Source organism: Esox lucius, chromosome 3, assembly GCF_011004845.1.
Source record: "Esox lucius isolate fEsoLuc1 chromosome 3, fEsoLuc1.pri, whole genome shotgun sequence".
NCBI lineage: Eukaryota > Metazoa > Chordata > Actinopteri > Esociformes > Esocidae > Esox > Esox lucius.
This window is the reverse complement of record NC_047571.1, coordinates 28,207,821-28,230,015: the sequence shown is the minus strand read 5'-3', so window position 1 is coordinate 28,230,015 and position 22,195 is coordinate 28,207,821. Positions and strand designations below refer to the sequence as shown.

At 46.0% G+C, this 22,195-nt stretch overlaps 2 protein-coding genes across 4 annotated transcripts; both read right to left on the bottom strand.

Annotated features, from left to right (window-relative positions):
* Positions 1-4,883: 4,883 nt before the first annotated feature.
* On the bottom strand, positions 4,884-10,450 carry e2f5 (E2F transcription factor 5). The gene is made up of 8 exons (XM_010888595.5): positions 10,184-10,450; positions 9,064-9,173; positions 8,579-8,740; positions 7,624-7,732; positions 7,075-7,384; positions 6,714-6,878; positions 6,490-6,528; positions 4,884-6,095 (listed from the first exon to the last, which is right to left on the bottom strand). Exons 1-8 carry the CDS (start codon positions 10,316-10,318, stop codon positions 5,986-5,988), a joined length of 1,140 nt encoding a protein of 379 aa, XP_010886897.3. The 5' UTR covers positions 10,319-10,450; the 3' UTR covers positions 4,884-5,985.
* A 166-nt stretch (positions 10,451-10,616) lies between these two features.
* On the bottom strand, positions 10,617-22,188 carry lrrcc1 (leucine rich repeat and coiled-coil centrosomal protein 1). Of its 3 annotated transcripts, none has more exons than XM_034291525.1 (20): positions 21,836-22,188; positions 20,637-20,683; positions 20,305-20,510; positions 20,130-20,195; positions 19,488-19,655; positions 18,703-18,869; positions 18,307-18,513; positions 17,896-18,116; positions 17,129-17,288; positions 16,860-17,008; positions 16,525-16,729; positions 16,102-16,241; positions 15,713-15,914; positions 15,221-15,406; positions 14,691-14,865; positions 13,538-13,701; positions 12,821-13,029; positions 12,165-12,302; positions 11,375-11,510; positions 10,617-10,937 (listed from the first exon to the last, which is right to left on the bottom strand). In XM_034291525.1, exons 2-20 carry the CDS (start codon positions 20,678-20,680, stop codon positions 10,827-10,829), a joined length of 3,054 nt encoding a protein of 1,017 aa, XP_034147416.1. In that variant the 5' UTR covers positions 20,681-20,683; positions 21,836-22,188; the 3' UTR covers positions 10,617-10,826. The 3 variants fall into 3 exon arrangements, with proteins under 3 accessions (XP_034147416.1, XP_010886895.2, XP_019901148.2); XM_010888593.3 differs by lacking the exon at positions 21,836-22,188 and adding an exon at positions 21,114-21,330; XM_020045589.2 differs by lacking the exon at positions 21,836-22,188 and adding an exon at positions 20,978-21,093.
* Between the last annotated feature and the right edge of the window lie 7 nt (positions 22,189-22,195).

Below are 22,195 nucleotides of genomic sequence, written 5' to 3'. Positions count from 1 at the left end.
TACCAATTAGTTTGTCTGCGGGGGATCAGCCAAAGATGTTCCAAGTTCCATTTAGTTGACTGCTTCAAAATGGGAGATACTTTTGATAACGTCCTTTCTAGAAAAAACATTATTCCTAAAAAGAACTCCTCTAACCATCTCTACTGTATGTTGTATCCCAGATCTGTCTGACACCAAAGCTTGTCCACTTCAATGTGGTTGACAGTGACCCTGGGTAAAAGGAATGTTTACATTCCTTATTTTGTATATCAACAGATTGTGTTGTATGACCCCTTACAAATGGCCAAGAGAGGTCATTATGTTGATGGGGCTCAGAGTAAGTTGAGATTGTAGGACACACCTATTAGAAGTAGGACAGAACTCCTTCTATGGAACACTTTCAAAGAAAACATACTTTTTTCTTCCACGTATGCAGAGAGGCACAAAATAATTTGTTGTTGAACATCTTCTGTTGTCGTGTTGGCCCCTTCAAGCCAGGACCTTCAGGATGCACTTGGACGGTTTGCAGCCGAGTGTGAAGCGGTGGGGATGAAAATCAGTACCTCCAAATCCGAGGCCATGGTCCTCAGTCGGAAAAGGGTGGCTTGCCCACTTCCGGTTGGTGGAGAGTGCCTGCCTGAAGTGGAGGAGTTTAAGTATCTAGGGGTCCTGTTCACGAGTGAGGGAAGGATGGAACGGGAGATTGACAGACGGATCGGTGCAGCTTCTGCAGTAATGCGGTCGATGTATCGGTCTGTCGTGATGAAGAAAGAGCTGAGCCGCAAGGCGAAGCTCTCGATTTACCAGTCAATCTACGTTCCTACTCTCACCTATGGTCATGAGCTTTGGGTCATGACCGAAAGGACAAGATCCCGGATACAGGCGGCCGAAATGAGCTTTCTCCGCAGGGTGGCTGGGCGATCCCTTAGAGATAGGGTGAGAAGCTCGGTCACCCGGGAGGAGCTCAGAGTAGAGCCGCTGCTCCTCCACATCGAGAGGGGTCAGCTGAGGTGGCTTGGGCATCTGTTTCGGATGCCTCCGGAACGCCTTCCTGGGAAGGTGTTCCGGTCCCGTCCCACCGGGAAGAGACCCCGGGGAAGACCTAGGACACGCTGGAGGGACTATGTCTCCCGGCTGGCCTGGGAACGCCTCGGTGTCCCCCCGGAAGAGCTGGAGGAAGTGTCTGGGGAGAGGGAAGTCTGGGCATCCCTGCTTAGACTGCTGCCCCCGCGACCCGGCCCCGGATAAGCGGAAGATGATGCAATGCAATGCAATGCAATGCAATGCAATCTTCTGTTTGACAAATACAGTTGTGCTCAAACGTTTGCATACCCTTGGAGAATTGGTAATATGTGTACCATTTGTAAAGAAAACATGAGTGAGCAGGCAAAACACATTTTATTTCTTATGGGATTCACATTCCACTGTAGGTCATAACAGAATGGCACAATCATAAAACATTGCATGGCAACAGAGAAAAAATTAAGAACAAAATGAGTGACCCCTGTTCAAAAGTCTGCACACCCTTAGTTCTTAATACTGTGTATTGCCCCCTTTGGCATCAATGACAGTGTGCAGCCTTATGTAACGGTTGTCTATGAGGCCCCAAATCCTTGCAGGTGGTATAGGTGCTCATTCGTCATGGCAAAATGCCTCCAGTTCATGCAAAGTCTTTGGTTGTCTTGCATGAACCGCACATTTGAGTGGCTCAATGATTTCAAGGTCAGGAGACTATGATGGCCACTCCAGAACCTTCAACCTTTTCTGCTCTAACCACTGGAGGGTCAACTTGGCCTTGTGCTAAGGGTCATTTTCATGCTGGAAAGTCCAAGAGCGTCCCATGCACAGGTTTGGTCCAGAAGAATGCAAATTGTCTATCAGTATTTTCTGATAACATGATGCATTCATCTTGCCATCAATTTTCACAAGATTCCCCCGTGCCTTTAGAGCTCACACCCCCCCCAAACCATCACCATGCTTCACAGTGTGGATGGTATTCTGTTCACTATAGGCCTCACCAAACATAGCGCTTACAGCACTCTGTACAAGGTTCCAACAGTCCTCAATAACACACATTGTCACTGCAGGTCGGAACAGCAGATTTTGCAGAGAAGATATTCCATGTCTTTGTCTCCTCAAGGCTGGACTTTTATTTTGGATGCATTTACATTTAGTTTCTCAGTCGCCCTTACTGAGCACAACGTAACGGTGGTGAGTGCATACACCGTCATGCTCTGTATTCCTGGCTCCGCCCCTCCATATCTCAAAGAACTGATCTCCGACCATAACTCCACCCATGCCCACAGGGCAGGCGATAACCTACTACTCCACACCCCCCTGGGACAAGTCCCACTCCTCAGGGGAACCGGCTTTTAGACCAAAATGGGTAATTTCACTGTATTATCTACAACTTGTCTGTCATCTTCATAAAACAAACAAAACTTGACACTTCACAGTCCTTTCTCTATTGGACGTATTTCGGTTGACAGCGGTGTTCCTTGCTGTCTTGAATCTTCAGCTGTGTTCCGTGCCAGTTTTCACTGTCCAGCTGTCCTAAAAATGCCTTGACGTATTTGTCCTTCTTGCGATGGCTTTTACTACCCAGAAAGCAACGCTTTGAGTCCAACTAAGCAACTCTTTGGTGTTATAATGAGTGCTTGAAAATTGGATCACGGCTGTGCGCACACGTGAGGGTGGTTCCGCTGTAGCGAGTTGAATCTCATTCCCACCATTACGGAACCAAAATTATATTCATAATCCAAAGATATGCCTTGTTTAAATATATGGGAAATAAACAAACTCCTCAACTCAGTTGAGCAACTGTGTATGAGATTGTTTTGCCTTGCGCTAAACCCAAAGGGGTGTGGCACTTGGATGTGCGCAGGAATGGTATTTATCTTATTTTCAAGTAAAATACTTTTTAAAACAAAGTCATTAGTCATTGCTCTGCTGAAAGGTAAAATCCTCTCCCATTGTCTGGTGTAAAACAAGTTTTCCGGTAGGATTTGGCTGGTTATCGTCACTTTTCTCCGGTCACAACAATTGAACGATTGCTGTTGGTGAACTGATGAATGGCGACCTTCTAAAGCAGTTTCCTTCCTGTCCTGCAGCTCATTTTTTTTTAATCACTCAGAGCATAGATATCAACCATGCTTGAAGGTAATAAATGTCTGAGTTTTTTATGCTTAACCCTCTACAAATCACTTCCCTTCTTTGAGGCTTTCAAAATGCACTCTGCTCTTTGAAGAATCATTTGTGCTCAATACTCGAGGGACCACATTTTCGGGACAGAGTTACTCATGAACAAATTAAAGTTTGCCTAAAACCTTATGTAAACTGATATAGGCACCTATATTTAGGCAAACCTTAATTTAATATATACATTCAGTATACCAGCATAAATGATACATTGGCATTTATTAATCCATGAAGACATTTAGAATTTGACATGCTGGAATAAGGAAAATCATTATTAAATCCACTCCAATCCCATTGAGCAACAGTTCAATAATCAAAAGTGGCAATATACCCACTGTATGTATGTGTCTCTCCTCTGAATAGTATTCATGCTCATAGCAGACATTTGGGAATGGATAGGAAACACTGATTTCAATCTAATATACTCATTCCTCAAAAAGCCAGCCAAGTGTTACAAAAACATCCCAATCTTCACTCTGAAAACTGTTTCATAACCTAGTCTGAGAGGACTGTGGAGTAAAGGAGAGATACCAGGTCAGACAGTTTAATGTGGGCATTACTTTTAGTTGGAAAAAGCTGTTTATTTTGTGGCCAGAGTTTCTCCTGATATCTGAAACCCAGATACCCATGAGGCAACGATCAACAACAGCCGTCCAACAGCAACCTCTGTGGAAACTTTAGGACAATAAGTACACATATCCAATATTTGTTCTGAGATTTAACACATTATGGGGGATCGTACATGCATCTACAAAATATCTTTCCAGATCTGATTTTCTTTGGGCGGAGCATAGACAACCCCTTTTTGATTCAAACCAAAAAGGTTATTTGGGATTCTAGTCCAGAGACTGAAATGGCCACTAAAAACATTGTTTCGTGGTCAATTACCATTTCTTTGTGGAGTGCTGAATGCCTTGTGGTTGAGATCCGCTACCAGTTAAGTTTCATTCTCCTTTAACCGGCAACCAGGTTTCACACTGTAAAATGGATTTTACATAAACACTACTTCATTTTTATATTGTAGTGAAACAAGAAGCCACACAATAGTGAAATAAAGTCCCTTAAAGGAGAACTGTGTGGAATGTTCTATTTAAATAACTTGTAAACATGAGCCTTAATTTTTTCCCCCATCATTCAAGTGTTAATTGTTTGGGTTACTATTGGCTACGACTTGTGGGGATCAGCCCTAGGAAGTCTCAAAATGATCCCATGACCAAAATCCCCATCATCAAAAGTCTCGGGGAACTTGTTATTCCATTTGTACCATACTGTGATTCATTCAGCTTGGATGCTTAGAAGGAAAAATTTGAAAATCCTTTCCGCTGCAAAAGACCAGGGAGCCATTTAAGGCTCCAAGACATCTGCTCCACTTACATGCCATTCCTGTTTATGTGGTATAAGCCCTTAGCCAAAACTTGCTCTGATTAACTATAACACCCCACTCCAAAAGAATTTAAGAAATGTGTTGGTGACAGTTGAACATCTCTCTTCTGCTGCCATCACGGAAAAGGACGTTAATAAGTTTGTGACAACAGAAGTCACTGGGGAAAATAATATTGTAAATGATCTATTGTTGAGGATTTAGTTGCAACCTGGCACAATCTTGTTGAAGAAATGTCTTGCTTTGACAAGTAGACAGATGGGATTTACTCATATCACTGCCTAACAGCTTGTTTACACATTACCAGCAGCCCACAGCAATTGAATATGTTTAACATGTTTATTATAAAACTTTGAAACAAAATGTACAAATACAATATGAAAACAAATTAGGAAAAAAACAAAATACTACTGTGATTAGGACAGGAACCAACCCACAAGTGCTTTAAACAAGACACTCCAATTTTTGGTCTCTGAAAATTCAGACCAATAACTGTCATTAGGCAGATTAAACCCCCAGGAAAATCAGGAAGTTCAAAAGTTTCAGTTTTGCAAAAATAATTATCTTTCAAATTACGTAACATGTATGCCGATTGAAATAACTATAAATAGTTAAAGAAAATTACTTTCAAGCATATATTGGCAGTGTCACAAACAAAGCTAAATCAGTAACCTACATTTACGGCTCTTGATCAGAACTGATGAGAAGAAAAACTATGAAGTAAGATGTAGCTTCACATTGCATGGCAGAGTAGAGAGAGCATCAGTGCATTGATGAATCCAAAACGACTACTAATCCTGGTCGGGAGACCATCAAACCGTATCAACCAAAACCTGTATGACCGGAGACACAAATCACTGTCGTCCGTCCGTACTGAACACCCATATATTACTCCTGTAAATGTAGTGCTAATCACACACATCACCGACGCAACGTGAGGCCGCTGTGGAACGCATGCAGGTCATCTGTAAATGCAGAGCAATGCCACACGGGAACGCCACACGGGAACGCGTGGAACTGAAAGGCTGGTTAGCCAACAAACACCCCATAGGAGGTAGGGAAAAACACAAGGATGGACGTCTGAACAGGCACAGGGCCAACTCCCATCTGTCCAGAGAATGTAGCCCGGTTCTCCTTTCACCGGACACAGTACTTCCATACCAAACTAGAAGAAAATACCCGCACTGCGGTTTGTATGCCCATTTAAATTGAGATGACTGACAGTCGGGCATAATAGGTATGTGATCTCTAAGGGGCTGGAAACACCCCTTTGATCCCAAACTGATCATTAACAGTGCAACGATTGGCTTCAAAATAGGCAGTGCACAAATAACAGAACAAAACCCAAATAATAGAAAATAAAACATTACATCATGGGGAAAGTGAAGTAACACCCCGGTGGTGGAGACATGAGACCCCCACATGCCTCAGTAGTTGAGGATCTGGACGTCAAACAGATCGCAAACCCCCTCGTTGTCGTCCAGGTTGAAGTTGTAGTCCACCCCAGCATTCGGAGACAGACGCAGCAGAGGGAACACTGAAACACACGTGGGAACAACGCTGAAGCACGAGTACCTAGTCTTCAGGGAGACAAAACATTGAGTGCTGCCAGAGAGAACGCTGTACTGATTGCATGGAACCGCAAAAGCCCTTGGATCTAGATGGAACTCCCGGGAAAAAAATTAAAACCCAAAGGACGTGAGCGGAACAGTGGCCTCAGTCACTGCCTAGCAGCACAGCTGCGTCACTGGAGCCAAGGGTTCGAATCCCCGTTGTGGCGTAACAGAAGGCGAGACGACGTTGTCTACCGGCGACGGACACGTCGAAGGCTATGTCTCGAACGTTACCCCGGCCGGCTGGGGAGTTACCGAGGCCAAATGTGAATAGGACACCAAAAAGGGAGGCGAGGAAGAATATCTACAGACACTCACCATCAGAGGACATCAGCTCGTCAATTAGATCGGCCACACCTAGAGGACACAGAACAAACGCACATGAAACAACACACAGGGAGGAGATTCCAGATGCTGGGTCAACAACCATCCCTCAAACTCAAATGCCTTGAGGAATTCTCCTCCTCCGCCTCCCCACCACCAGTCCCTCCTCCTCACCGCCCGCCCCTCCCATCTCCCCCCCAACCAGTCTCCTCCTTCACCCTCTTTCTCTTCCTTCATCTGGTCTCCTGCGTTGGTAAGTTTCAACAGGCTGCCCATGTCCAGCATGGACTGGAGGTCCTGCCCTAAGTGTCCTCCCAGAATCCCCGGCGGTTGCTGGATCGTGCCGATCAACGACTGCTGCGTTGTCAACTGGGGGTGACATTCTACATGAGGGGACAAAGACGGATAACAGTGGCCGGGGATGACTCTTGTTATGGATTTCAGATACACAAAAATTATCTGACAAGACTTCAATGCTTACTTAACTGCTGATACACTCGTCATGACTGGGTCTGACTGGCTTATAAGCGTCACTATATATTTTAAGGTTTGATTGAGGACGATAAGTCCCGCCCTCACCCATGTGTATGTCCGGAGGGGTGGAGGATGGGGTCAGGTCCTCGTCACACTGGTGCAGTGGCGCCACCTTCTGGCCAGAGGCGTCGTGTGCCGCCGGGCCGGGGGGCCGGGCAGAGACGGAGGCGAGCGGGAACCTCTGCATACCAGCGGGGGTAGTGGGCGGCGTGGGCATGGAGGACATGTCCTCGGGGGGAGGCACGCAGAAGACCACGGGCCTGGAGGTCCCAGAGTCTTTGTTAATGAGCATCACCCGGATGGGAGCCGACGTGCTCCTCAGGTTCACCTGGTACCTCTTCTGGCCACTCCGACCCTATCCACCGAGGACAGAGACCGTGCCAACACTTTACTCCTTACGGTGACTCCATAAGTCTCTGAGGCTTTTTTTTTTTTGTGGTGTTTTAAATTGTTTCACTTTCCCTAAATGTCATGATGTGTGATATTGTTTTCCGTGTCCTACTTTTCGTCTATCCACGGTGCGTCACATTAATGCGACAACTTGAATTGCAAAACGTTCCCCCGTGTGAGGTGCACCGCGCCCCACCGACATACCGTCTCGGGGACCGGCACCTCCAGCTGCGTTCCCGAGGGGGCCACCACAGCCAGGAGTGTGTTTCCAGTGAACGCGTCGCAGACTTCGTCGTGGGTCACGTACCTGTATGTGGGAGTTGGCGTTAAGGATCGGGTGGGGGAGAGAATGGAGTGGAGCAAAGCAGTGATGACCAGGAACTGGAAAAACAAGACCTGGAGAATGAACCGACAATGAGTGGGGAACTGGGCTGACATGCTAATGTGTGTAATTATTCTGCCCATTTCTAAAGGGTTGGATAAGTATGTTCTCATTTGACTCTGTACCTCAGTTCGATTTTCTACTACCATTGTTTGAGGCCAACTGTTTATTACAAGGAATAATCTCCAATTTCATACCTCACTTAACATAAACTTCAGCCCAGGTGTCTAGGGACGAATCCTTGAAGAGCGGAAAACACTCAAATCAAAACATCAGATCAATCCACAAACCAATGCATTCATCATACTTATGTAATGTACTAATATTTGTGTTAATAAAATGTTACAATAGGAATACCAGCTCCTTATCTAAATGTATTTGGGCGACAGACTATTCACTGAATTGTTTATGGGATTACAGGCATAATCTGGTTTCAGGTAATAATGTGAAGAATTCTGCAGAGAGGCCTTTGTCCATACAATCCAGATATCAAGTTTTGTACTGTACATATCGCTATTTTAGTGTCTGAGTTTTAAACCTGCTTTTACGATGATCATTATGATATTAAACACATTTTCATGATCATTATTATTTTAAGTACAACAGAACCAGCCAGTTAAATCATCTCAAAAAGCTCTACAATACAAGTTACGCAACTTATCAGTAACACACAGACACCCTCCCACCTTCAAAAAATTAAATAAAAACAATAATAAAGTAAAAACGTATTCGTCAATAACCCACCCCCCTTGTGTTAGAGCACACTCTAAAGGATATCTACTAGTGATGAGGTCGTCATTTATGTGTTTGATGCTCTGCTCCAGCCAGGCTTTCTGGCTGTCCAGCTCTTTTTCCTGCTCCTCCAGTTGACAGAGCTGAGCCTTCAACACTTCCACCTGCTGGAGCACCTCAGCCGTTTGGCAGCCCAGGTTCTCTCCTCTGTCACAGAAAACGGACCGGGAGTTAGGTGCGCTTCTGCGCGGCGTTCTGACGTGCAGTGATTCACATTTTAGTCATTCAGCAGACGCTCTTATATCCAGAGCAACTTACAATACGTGCATTCCCCTTAAGGTGTATTGGAAAACCAGCATCCAACAATCATGATAAGTAGGCTACAGTCTCCTTAATCGAAGCCGTTAGTTGGCAAAGTCAGTGCCAGAGAAATGAAAGTTGTCCCTCGTGTGTGTGCGCACGCACATTTTGTCAATTTGCATTCAAATTGAAAAAAAAGATTGCTGACCCTGGCCGGGAACAGGCCTTACCTCCACTGTATAATATTCTTGGTTTTCTTCTCGATCAGCCCAACGCCTTCCAGAACGTTGGTGATGTCGTAGATACGCCGCTTCTGTCTCACCGCCAAGCTGTCTGCAGCCTGTCAGTAGACGCAACAGACGCATGGACTGAGCATTACTGGGACAACCCGTGTTGCGGAAGAGTTGTAGAGGCAATATACCGTGTGGAACAAAACCACAGAATCGTTAGGCCCAGAACTCCGCGATGAGCCACATACAGAACCGCGGGTGAAAAGTAATCTTAACCGCGGCAGACCTACACACGACTGAATGAGACTTCATTCAATGAAAGCAAAGGGAGGGGTCAGGGATACCGTACGCCAAGCAAATATTAGTCAGTGCTGGCGCGCAAGCGGAGAGGGAAATTGTATAACTCAGTGAAAGACTTTAAAACTGCCAGTTCAAACAGGCGACTTGGTTTGCAGGGGGATCAGGCAAGGCGGTCCTAATCAACTCAGCATTAATCAATCAACCACCACAAAAAGAAAATGCAAGGACCCAGATATAAATCCGATTGGGGTAGTTATAACCCACAAAATGGCTTTAACCTACTTAACTGTAAGTGTTTAAATACTTAGAACAAACAGCATTGACTTGAGGCTAAATCCAGGTAGATAACTTCCAATAAACACGTTGCGTCCTTGTTATGATTATCTTGGTCACTTTAAGTTAATATGAAACTAAGACAATAGCCCCCCTAGTTAGCTAACCAACTAGCCATTTACAGTATTGGAATCTCATTACTGTATAGCTGTTGCTCATAGCAGAGGTTCCTCTTCTTGGGGTCTGAAATTGCATTTTACACTGACAAATTAATACAGGGATAATAAAAGCACGCAAGCAGCTAGCAAACAATATTTTACAGTATAGTAGTGAAGCTTGTTTCAAGGCTTCTAATTTCTAATTGTGAAATTAACCCGAGACATCCCAACTTACCAATTAGTTTGGTTCAGGACATAGCTATACTTACGGTTATACTATAATATAAAACAAAATAAAAACGTACATTCAAGTACCGTATGATTACAAACACATGGTCATAACTTTGCATAAAGAACGATACATAGAGAAGCAAGCTTTGAGAACTGACCACTTTCAGGTCAAGTACGCCGTCCTTAGCCTCTTGGAGTAGAGTCACGAACTTGATAGTGAGGAGCCCCAAACTTTTCTCATGGCGACTTGATACTCCACAGTTCGGCATACTCGAGCACATAGACTCAGCCATTGTCGAACTCCAGGATGAAAAAATGTTTCTTCTCTCAGTATAGTTGTTCAGCTCGTTTTTCTGTCGTGAACTAATGGATTACAGAAACGTGAGTTTTCCTCATTCGGTTTATTTACCTCAAGAGGACAGCAGACCTCAGTTCGAGGGTTTTTAAAACGAACGGAAATGACGTTGGATTACAATTGCTATAGCAACCCCAACCCCCCAAGTCACCCGCTGCTTTATTCACTAGTCCACATGAATGGCAATATGTACATTTCACAGAATTACTAAAACCAAAACACAATAAAAACACATGATACAAATTTATATTTGGCAATCAATAAAAATATTTACACTACATCTGGCCGAACATATGGCTGAACCATAAAAGTCCAAAAGCCGTCCATCGTTTAAAAAAAGTATGTGAACAATTTTTCACATTTCTCAGTAATCAAGAAATGCTTTCATCAGCTAACAGGTAAAAGACATGACATGAAGTGACTAAATTATGTGCCACCAGCTGTACTTAAAAGTCTTTCAATACACTAGTAAGCCGTCTCATCTTCTCCTCCATGGTTCTCTTCTCTGTCTCGGTCTCCTCTAGGAGCTGACGCATCTCTTCTTCCACCTGAAACACCTGAGTAATAATGCACAATAACAATAATGCATAATAATCTCAAATACAATATGCAACTTAAAACATCTCTGTCACACACAAACACACCCTGGATACTTTCAAAAGCTAATGTAATTAATTAAATGAAAATACTAATTCATATCGGACGGGAATGTTGGCTTGACCATGCAAGACCCTCAATTTTAACTGCATACATCCCTCAAACACAGTTCTGGACCTCAAAGCCAGTTCCACTTCATTTTCATTGCAACCACTGTAACTAGGCAATTAGACCTGAGGTAGGTCAGCATCACCTGGATGGTGATAGAACAGAAAACAGCAGGCTCAGCACCTTGCAAGTAAAGAGTTGAATAGCCCTGGTCTTCGTGATGATAAGCTAGCATCTCAGGATAACACACAAGCTAGTCATTCTAGTTGACTGCTAACCATTAACATACCTTCTGAGTGGCCTGATCAATCTGTTTCTGCTTGTCATTGGCCAGACGTAGCAGGTCAGCCTGATGGGATGCCTGTAGGGACTCGAGCTGTCTCCGAAACGCGTCATCCACATTGTGAAGCTGTTCCACCGCCGCTCTGGATTGGAACCCCCCCCACCACCACAAACACACCACAATCAACATGACCTGCTGCAGGTTTGCTTATATTATTATGCCTCATATTAATGAGTAAACTTGAGGTACACTTTATCCCAACCAAAATGACCCATAGGGCAACGAGCCCATTGAACATATTCAGAAGCTTTAATCCATTGCGACTTTCAGAAGCATTTAGGCAGAAGTGCCTTGCTCAAGGGTAGGACAGGTTTTTACCATGCCTGCTTAAGGATTCAAACCACCAACCTTTCAGTTCCTAGTCCAACACAAACTACTTGGCTGTCTGCTGCCCATCTCTTTATAACTGATATATAGGTTCTCACACGGGGCAGGAGTCTAGTCTGTTCACTCAGTTGGTCACTGGAGCTAGCTGTTTACAACCCTTTGTAGATTTCATTTCCACATGGCCCAAATATACTCAAATAAATACTGCATTTACTTCACACCAACTCACTTAGGATAAAAGTAATGATGATATTATAATAATTTTTTTACTTACTTTTTCCTTTTTATTATTATAACTTGATTAAATGTGTAGCCCAATCACGTAATGCTATTTTTATAATGATAATCAGCTTGATTAGATAAATGGCCCAATCACAGGTGATATGATATTTAGTGAAAGTCATTCTACTTGTGTGCCTGCATGGCCTTGTCTCTCTCCTCCAGCAGCAGGCTCTCTCTGGAGTCGAAACCTTCCTTCATGCTTTTCACCTGGCTCTCCAGCCGGGTCAACAGCTCAGCCTTTGATTGCCACTTTTTATTGGATGCACTGCCGAAGAGAACACAGTACAAACAGGAACACTTAAGTACCCAATTACCTCCAATTTCACTGGGGTATAAATATCGGCTGACACACATGCCAAACTCCCTTAGTCTTGGCATGTCTGTCACACAAAAGCTTCTACGGTCATTAACAATTTTGGGTCTTTAGTGATCCGATGGACTAGGGAGGTCCAGTCACTGCCTCTGGCGCACATGTACCACGGCAGTATTCTTTTGAATCCAACCCATTGTTCTTTCAGCAAAAAACACTCCTCTGTCTTTCCCCACTGTGCATAATTATCCATAAATATTAGCTGCAAAAATAACCCTATCAGTGATTATTATATATATTTTTTTAAAAGAACACTATCAGTGATTATTATTTAGATTTACCACTGTGTCTTTTGTAACAGTCAGTTAAAACCAGCCTGTGTAAATACAGTCCGTAATGTAACTCATCACCGACACGATGCGCCCGGCCCTAAATGAAAGGTGAACGCGTGTCATGTGGTCCCCCCGTCGTACCTGTGGGCCTCTCGGACCTGGTCCAGCTCCGTCTCCTTGTTGTCCAGCTGCTGTTTGAGCTGCTCCTTGCGGAGGGTGAGCTGCTCCACCGTGTCCCTCAGGTCCTGGGCCGTGGCCGACTCCTCCTCCAGCTGGCACTGCAGCCGGCGCTGGGCCTGCAGGTTCTCCTCGCGCTGTCTCCGGCCCTGCTCGTCACGTTCCTGTAAGCCCTGGTGCAGGGGAGAGATGGGGGGGGGGGGGGGGGGTGAACAAAAGACAGGGGTGTGTGAGTGGGAGAGAGATTGTGAGAGTTCCGCTGGTCTGGTGTAGATCTAACGGAGTGGGGGACACTTCAAAATTAGTAACACGTTTGATTTTCCTGGGTCTTTTACACCTAAACATCATGAATAGTTCTAGTGGATGTTTTTATTATGTCCACTCCAACTTGCCCTATCTCAAAATTAGCCTAGTTTCAAAGAGTAGTTGACACTAGGTGTAAGGAAAAGCTTAAAGCTTGTCTGGATGTCAGACCCTTTACATAGCAGGTCACCTCATGGGGTTAGACAGCGGGTCATCTGTACAACGCCACAACACTACACTGGACAAGGTTGTAAACGAACCACTCGTTTTTTTTAATAAAACCAATATATGTGGATGTTGCAAAACAGTGACTGACAGCGATATGACACATCAAGCCGCACTGGAGCACCACTAAACATCGTCTTCTGTTCAGAGTACCTCTTTGAGTTTACGAATGGTCTCTGTCTGGTCGTCGATGATCTTCACTTTGATCTTCAGGGAATCGTTGTCTCTCTCGTTCTGTTTCTTCTGACTCTCCAGTTCAGCAGCCAGAACCTCGATCCTCGCCTCCAGGCGACCCCGATCCTGAGACAGAGACGCGCCTGTTTATGTGTTTTGGGGAGAGGCGGATGACAGTTAAGCCATAGCAGAAAACCCAAGAAGACTGGGAAATATTTATCTTCACTACATGTTTTTCACCAACACCCAATTTGTAATTAAGGCCCTGGTTCATTGCGGTGACTCAAATCAAAGCATGAAAATGAACGGAAAGCATGCTTTGAGAAATACGATCACTGCCATTATTTTACCTTCTAAAAACATCCCTGGTGTTTTTTTATACTTGTATCTTAAAAATTCAATAGCTGACTGAGGAACCATGCAGATGTGCGATATTACCAGAGACAGAAGAGGTTGTCCTTTAAAATCATCTAAAATTATTTCATTACAGTCCACGGAACTTATGTGATCTGTTGGGCCAAATGTTTAATGTGCATCAACATATTTTCTACTAATTTGAAGAATTGTGTAGACGTGACTGGATATAACATACGGTGGCCAACAACATGACAGGGCTTAAAGGTTTCCCGACATCCCCCCAATCTGCCGTACCCGTCACAGTCATGGGGACACCAGTGTCAACACACGAAGTGTTGGCACCCTTTATGAACCTGAGGTGAACGCAGAAAATGAAGACAAACAATGAGTCCTATTTTGGGCTCAAGCAAAATGGCAGCTGTACACTTCCAACACAGTCATTTTTTCAAACAAACATCGTATTGCGTAGTACGATTTCTTACGTTTCAAATGGTTTTGTGGACAAAACATTGCACTCACTGAAATGTTTTGCGTTCGAGAAGTTACTGTGTCGAAACGATTTTAAGTGGCTCCACCTGATGACTCATTGTTTGGGTTTATTTCCAGCATTCACTGCTCGATTACAAAAAAGCCGCCAACACATCCAACACAGACTGCATGTGGCCTCATGAGAACGTCCAATGTCTGTAAAGCGCCACTAGTTTGGCACCACAGAGCAGACCGATGGGGGGGGATGGATCAGTATTCCCCACATGGCGGACAACACAACGCCCACCTTGTTGAGCCAGCTCCTGTCCCCAGATCCTCCTCTCAGCTCTGAGGCCGTCCACGACAGACTCCTGGGCAGTGAGCTGGGACAGCAGCCGGGCCTTGTCCTTCTTCAGCAGCTCCAACTGCAGCTGCAGTCGCCGGTTCTCCTCCTCCCCCGCCTCCAGAGAACGCAGGCGCTCCTGAACCACAGACACACTCAGACACACTGCCAAGTCAACCCCCCCCCCCCCCTCACCTAGCCCCAGCTCCTAACCCAAGCACACTACCGTGCAGGGATCTCCATAAGAAACCGTGTCGATCATTTTTCATCTTTTGGCGCAGTAATCCAAAGGTTTCCAAATAATAATCAAACAATTACCGTTTGAAGGTAGAGGCTAAGCTTTAATTTGAGGGTGCTTGTGTACGTGTCTGTTTGGTGTGACCGAATATGCTCTTATCCTGGGTCCATGTCTTAGATCTGAACCCAAAAACACGACCTCACACACACTCCTAGCCCTAACTCCAGGCCATTGTAACCAGACGGCTGTGTCGCACCTTGAGCTCAGCGACGGCGTCTCGCTTGGCTTTGCTGAGGTCCGAGATGTGGCTCTTCTGCTCCTTGACCATGGCGGTGAGCTCCTGCACCAGGCTGGCAGCCTTTCTCTCCCTGTGTTGGGTCTGAGACAGGGCGGTTTTCACCTCAGGCAGCTCTGCACTCAGCCGCTGACAGCTCTGCTCCACCTACACAGGGACGCCGGGAGAAACGTTAGTTGTTCCTAGAAACAAAAAAAAGCATTTTCATCAAATCAGATCCAAGTATTCAAATTTACAAAACTCCTGTGTTGTAAAGTCAGTGTGTTTTCTTCAAGCTCAGAGCTATTCAAGCTAGAATGTCCAAATGTAAAGTTAATTCAGTGATGTAGGAAACTGCGTGCCAACATTATGACAATACACACACTCCCTACAAAAAAAGCTCGATCAGATCAAAGGTGAGCCGTGTTTTTCTGAAAGTGGAAATGCACGTCTTCAGCTGTACCACGGCCAGACCTCGGTGAAACGGGCCGCCTCGATGGTGAGGGCCATGCGGAACTCCTCCTCCAGGGAGCTGTACTGCTTGGCGGCCTGGGACAGTCGTTCCTCCAGCTCAGCTCTGCTCCGGGCGTGTCTCTGCTCCACGCCGGCCACCTCCCTAGCCACCGCCTCCCGGAACTCTGCCCCGCCCGGTACCAGACGACCCTCCAGCTCCTTGCTGTGGACCGGGGCGAAACCGTCAAAACACTCACTGGCTGACTACCATCTGGGACAAGTTCAACAGGGAGAACACGTTTTAAAAACTCAGTGAAACGGTGAAGAGTCCACCGCAGCGATTCGAAACATTTTGTCGTGCCCCTGTGATTGTTTTGGCCGCTGGCATATGAAAGGGTTACGCAGTCTACCGGTGAACTTGTTCCCTGGAGGCCAGCAGTTCGTGGAGCTGCCTCAGCTTGTCTTTATGCTGCCTCAGCGAGGACCTCTGGATGTCCAGCTCCCTCTTCAGGGCCGACGCTTTGTTCTCCAGCTCCTGACTCCTCTTCACCTGAAAGGTGATGAAAAGGTCAAACGCTGCCTTCACACCTGTCACCGCCACACAGCAAACTGGCAAACAAAGACATCTGGAAACAAAGGATTGTTCCCCCCGATCTGGATACAGTAAATCCAGCCCTACTAACAGTCCACATAACTACAACACATACTTTCAGTCCGCAACAGGGTCTGGAAACTTATTGTGTGTTCAGTGCAGCCTAACTCTACATGGGCCAGGAAGTGTCCGTAGCTGTGGTCCTAAAGCAGCAGTAACCCCCGAGGGGGTTTGGATCTACCTCCTCGGCCTGCTGCTGGGCCCTGACCTCCTCACTGCGGGTCCGGCTCTCCTCCAGGCTGTGCAGGGCCCTCCTGTGTTGCTCCTCCCGCTGCAGGGCCTGCTCCAGTTGCAGCGTGGCACTTTGACACCTCTGCTCCAGCACCTCCACACGGGCCTGCAGACTGGAGCGCTCAGAACGCTCCTTCAGCAACAGCTCCTTCAGCCTGCGGCGAGGAGGTGGGTGGTGAGAGACGGAGTGTGGCATTTAGGGAAGATTGAAAGAGGGCTTTGATCGAAAATAAAGAGTGAGCATGCATGCGTGCGTGCGTGCGAGCGTGCGTGCACGTCCCTGACCTGTCGGTCGTGTGCAGGGCCAGGCTCTGCAGGTCTTTCTCCTGGCTGGCCTGGGTCTGCAGGCTCTTCATCTGCTCTGTCAGTTTCCTCACAGCCTGCTCCGCCTTCCATCGCCGCTCCCTCTCCTGGTCCCGCTCCTCCACGATTGCCTGCCAGTCACATTTGTGAACACACACACACGCGTCACACACGCAGGGGGACATACTGGGCCAGACCGTCCACAGACATGCACTGACCTGTGGACACACTATAGGTTCTATGACCGTTACCCGGTAGGTCTGCTCCTCCTCCACCGGTTGTCTGGTGCTGCTGACCGTCTTCCCGCCCGGACCCACTGGGTCAGAGGTCTTCCTCCCAGGCACCCCGGAACACGCCCTCCCCGTGCGCCTCTCGCCATCGCTGCAGACAGAAGGGAACCGTTCCCTGGCCCTGTGTGTTATAGTAGAGAATATCTTGGTCACTGGCAACACCAGGACTGTGGGTTTGACTCCCAGAGCCACCCATATGTAAAATGTATACCCACAGGACATACACTGCTGTGGATAACATTAATATAGCGTGTGCTATACTAATATTATAGTGTGAAAATGGGTTATGTTAACCCAAACTAAATGGTTCAGAACTGGGCTGGTTGTCCTGGAGTCTGGCGGGGGAGTCAAATCTCCAGACCACAGTGACCCCTGGATATGGGGCTTGGATCCCGGGCTTAGGGGACTGTCTGTGCCCTTTCTCCCTCTCCCTCCGTAATTCCCGTCTCCCTTCGTAATTCCCGTCTCCCTCCGTAATTCCCGTCTCCCTCCGTAATTCCCGTCTCCTTCCGTAATTCCCGTCTCCCTAATCTCTTTTTCCTACTGTCCTGTCATTGAAAAGAAAACGTAGCAGGTATGATGAGAATCTGTTTCAATGTCAAATAACCTCCTGTCACCAGCCTGCCTGTCTGCCTATCACCAGCCTGCCTGTCTGCCTATCACCAGCCTGCCTGTCTGCCTATCACCAGCCTGCCTGTCTGTCTGCCTGTCACCTGTCTGCCTGTCACCTGTCTCCCTGTCTGGTCTTGACAGGCTGCTTGGGGTTGATCGTCCTCTTCACTGCAGTACTCCTGCCGCTCTTGGACTGGGTCGGGATCCGGGACCGTCGCCGGTTCTCCTTCACGCCGTCACACTCACTCTCTGATGTGTTGTCTGTGTCCCTCTTGGGCCTCCGTACCTCAGGCCCCAAGGAGGTGGCCGGGCTGCTGGAGACCTCCCCTGCAGGAGTCTGGCGACCAGGACGAGAGCGTTGTCAGTGACATGGGTGGACAGAAAATATCAAACTAGTACAGGGAAGAATGTTTCGATCTGATGACCTGTAAAATATCAGTCTGTTTTGGTCCAATAGGCACATCACTGCAGAACACATCTGCTGGCAGGGAGGTACTATGAAACAGAACGAATGCTTGGCTTTTCACCTGCCGGAAGAGCCGTGACACCTGGTGCTCCAGTTTCTGGATGCGGTGTTCGTTGTCCACGGGGGCCTGACCTGGCTGTGAACTTTGGGGTGCCTGCGTTGACCCGGCTGGGTCTGGGGCATCCGCTGGTCCTCCGGACTTGTGGCGGAACTGGCTCAGCACCTCGTCAATTCGTGGAGTAGCAACAGGTAGGCCGTTCCCTCTGGCCTGTGGGGACATTATAAGTTCTATAGTGGTCTCACTATAAATTCACTATCCCAGATTTATAGTCCATTTATAAGGTCTTCATGAATGCTACCAAAACGCTCGATAAGTATTTTACAAATGAAGATTACAAACAGTCTAACATTTCCCTTTCTGCCGTCCTTAACAAAGCATGTTTTTTTTGGACGTAACCAGTTCGCTGGCGCTGACGTCCGAGGAGAGCAGGAGGTCCAGGTAGTCCTCCAGCCCAGGGATGTCCATGGGACTGTCCTCCCCTGAAGCAGCAGCGTTCCCCAGTCTGTCCACCCTGTCCAGCCTGGAGACCTGGGGTAAGGACTGGAGCACCATCTCCCTGTAACCTGAAGCAGGAAACATAGACACACAGGTCAGGGTACACTCCTGCCCACAGTCGATTTCCTGTTTCCTGTTACTGGGCGGAGCCTCTAGGTCAGGGTACACGCCTGCCCACAGTCGATTTCCTGTTTCCTGTTACTGGGCGGAGCCTCTAGTTCAGGGTACACTCCTGCCCACAGTCGATTTCCTGTTTCCTGTTACTGGGCGGAGCCTCTAGGTCAGGGTACACGCCTGCTCACAGTCGATTTCCTGTTACTGGGCGGAGCCTCTAGGGCAGGGTATATGACTTACAGCAAGTGTGACATGTCATACATATATAACTGAAAGATGTAATACACAACAACGGGGACTGGTTTTGGCTCATGAGCATCACGTACTGTCACATCAACATTTTGAGAACAGACAAACACAACAAACCTCGCTCGTGACAAAAAAAATGAAAAATCTTCAATGACTTGTCAATGTAAAACAATGTACACTTTATAACATTTTAAAGGATTTCTTTTTTAACGGTCTAATGTTATACACAATTTCCCTTGGGATAATATTCACTTGGATTATTAAACTAACCTGTCACACTGTAGTTATTACAGCATAGCAACCGCACTCTATTTTCCACACACCTGGCAAACTGCAGACTGGATTGCCTTTTCCATCCAAGCTTAGGGTGACATCCCTCAGACTCTGCAGTCCCACCATGCACTGCAGCAGCTGGTTGATGTTGTCCAAGCGGTTGCTATGGAGATGGAGGTGTCTCAGTTTGTACTCCTCCCCATGGAGGTACAGCAGGCCTGCGGACATGGACCAAAATGTTATGAGCGTTGACTAAAGAGGAACAACAGTCACATTATTACACTTTTAAAATGGCCAAGCCCATTCAAACACATGCTTTTCTTAAAAACTGACCTCACCTCATCGAAAATGTAACTTGTTCTGTCTCAGACATATAACCACCAATCACATCAGTGGGTTATTTGAGTGGGGAGGGGGTGGGGGGTGGGGGTTGTACAGCTGTCTATTTTAATAAGCTAGAGCTGGTTGTCACTCTCATCCTGTACAAAAATATTAATGTGGCATATAACAATTTCTATATTTAACTTTGCTACAGTTGACTTTTCGGTGGGACTTTTCAGACAGATGATCGCGTGACTTTTTGTCCCCATTGTATCACACATGTAATTTGACATCATGAACAGACACTTGCCTAGTTACTACTGTAGTGTTGTGGTCAGTAGGAAACAATATATTTATAAACTGAAACATACCTGTGAGGTCACTTATCTGATTATAGGACAGGTTTAATCGTATCAGGTTGACAAGCCCATTCAGTCCTGAAAATTTTTAAACAGACATATAACTCTCCAAAACGACCGTGTGGTTCAAATATGAATACGACAAATAAGGCACACAGTTATTTTTCTGTTTTTGAGCAAGGCTGACCTTCGACTTTTGTGATCAAGTTGCACGACAAGTTCAGGGTTCTCAGCGACTGTAAAGAGCCAAGTCCCTCAATCCGAGAGATATGGTTTGACGACAGATCCAGGTGTCGGAGATGCCAGGCGTTAGTCAAGCCCTCGACTTTCCGTACACGATTACAATGCAGATTCAGAGACGTGACACTGGCATTCAATGGGATCTCCCGCAAACTAATGTTAAAAAGAGTGTGACAGGTTGAGCATTTGATGAGGGATGGACATTAAGAGAGACCCTTTCCACTGACATCAATACAGATGTTCCAGGTAAAGACTTGACCAGAAGAACGTGATTATTACCTCGATATGTTTTTATCGATCAGACAAAGCTCTCCATCCGCCATCACCTACGTACAGTAAAATAATGACATACAGGCAACAGATGCACAATTAATATTTCAACAGCCCCATCTTTACAAAGTGGCAAGGCCAAGCTGTTGAAATGGCAGAATGTGACTTTATAACTAACTGTACTAAGGCTACCATCTAAGGTAGTAATGGCTATTAATGTCATGTTGTAGCAGATTTAGAAGGTTATAGTACGGTACTTCTCTTTCTAGCTAAACGTAACAGTAGTGTTCGTATGGCTATCATACTGAATAATAAGGGTTTCTAGATAAAACGAAATGAAACTTGACAACCTTCCAAAACCCGCGTCAGAATGTTGAAGAAATGACCAAAAAACATACTTATACAAGCATGATCACTTTAAGGCTAGCCACAACTGTAGCTACCTAGTCATGGTAACACTACTTATTATTAGCGTAAACAACTAACCTCCCCCGACTGACGATAACAGAACCGCTGAGACGAAACATAGCTAGATGTTGAGGAAATGCTTCCCTAATAACAACCTCCCGCACAATGTAAATCGAAAAAGTAGTTCAATGTTTTGTTGTTATTTGCCGCCGCTACAATTGAACGGGCGGCTTCTCGGTCAACGATTTCCGCTCCTTTCATTATTTGCATTACTTCAGACGGACAGTAGATGGCGCGATACGCGCAGCCGTCTCTTTGCAATGAGGAAGTCCATAGTAATTAAATTTATCTGTTTGTTGCTATTAAAAAACATGCCCGGTAGATCACAGGGGACGTGTACGTTTTAATGTCCCATTTGTGTATTCTGAAGCACTGGCTATTTGAGTAATTCATTTAACATTCTCTTCACACAGATGTTTTCTCCTATATAAAACAGGTTTTGAAGCCCATTTCCTGCAACTGTAGGCCTACACATCTTGTTCTGTAGCAGAGCTATTTACTGTTGTTGCAGCTTTGAAGCCACCCTGCAAATATACACATTTTGACAAAAGGCAGAGAACCCTTTGCAGTCATAAATTACTGTGAGTTAAGGAAACATTCAGTAATGAGGAATACTAATATAACATTGCATGAATAACTTAGCCAAAGTCTGTTTAATGAATTGTTGGTTATACATAAAAATGGTAACAAAACATTAAACAAAGAAAAGGTACAGATGAAACATTTAGTTACGAGAGTACTTTTTGCTGTGGCCCTGGAGATGAACGCTCGGAGGCGTCTTCAGATCAAGGCTGGTGTGGTTGTCTTGACAGCAACTCAGCCCGTCAAGACGCTCTCAATTGCGCAGCTGTAGCCTTGTTGAAGGATATAGCATCTGAAGACAACATTTAGCAGCCTCCTAAGATGGTAGCAGAGGCTCTGACACTGCTCTTCTCACAACTGTCCGGGTTTGTGCGGAACATGTTGATTTGTTGGTGACTCAGGAACTCAAATCTCTTGGTCTTCTTGTGATGAAGTGTGCGTACCTAGGCAGGTTTTCCACTCAGCTTGAAGGGTTTTGCTATCTCCCCTGCAGAACATACTGATATATGGAATATTTT

What these genes read in the sequence shown, in the direction of transcription:
- lrrcc1 (XM_034291525.1), bottom strand. Translation starts at nt 20,680, where the DNA reads ATGGCGGATGGAGAGCTTTGTCTGATCGATAAAAACATATCGAG. An exon ending in CTTGATCACAAAAGTCGAAG is followed by an intron (nt 20,196 to 20,304) that starts GTCAGCCTTGCT and finishes AAAAATTTTCAG; the next exon opens with GACTGAATGGGCTTGTCAAC. An exon ending in ACAGGAGCTGGCTCAACAAG is followed by an intron (nt 13,702 to 14,690) that starts GTGGGCGTTGTG and finishes ACACATAAACAG; the next exon opens with GCGCGTCTCTGTCTCAGGAT.
- e2f5 (XM_010888595.5), bottom strand. Translation starts at nt 10,318, where the DNA reads ATGGCTGAGTCTATGTGCTCGAGTATGCCGAACTGTGGAGTATCAAGT. An exon ending in AAGAATATTATACAGTGGAG is followed by an intron (nt 8,741 to 9,063) that starts GTAAGGCCTGTT and finishes TTTCTGTGACAG; the next exon opens with AGGAGAGAACCTGGGCTGCC. An exon ending in GACGACCTCATCACTAGTAG is followed by an intron (nt 7,733 to 8,578) that starts ATATCCTTTAGA and finishes GCCAACTCCCAC; the next exon opens with ATACAGGTACGTGACCCACG.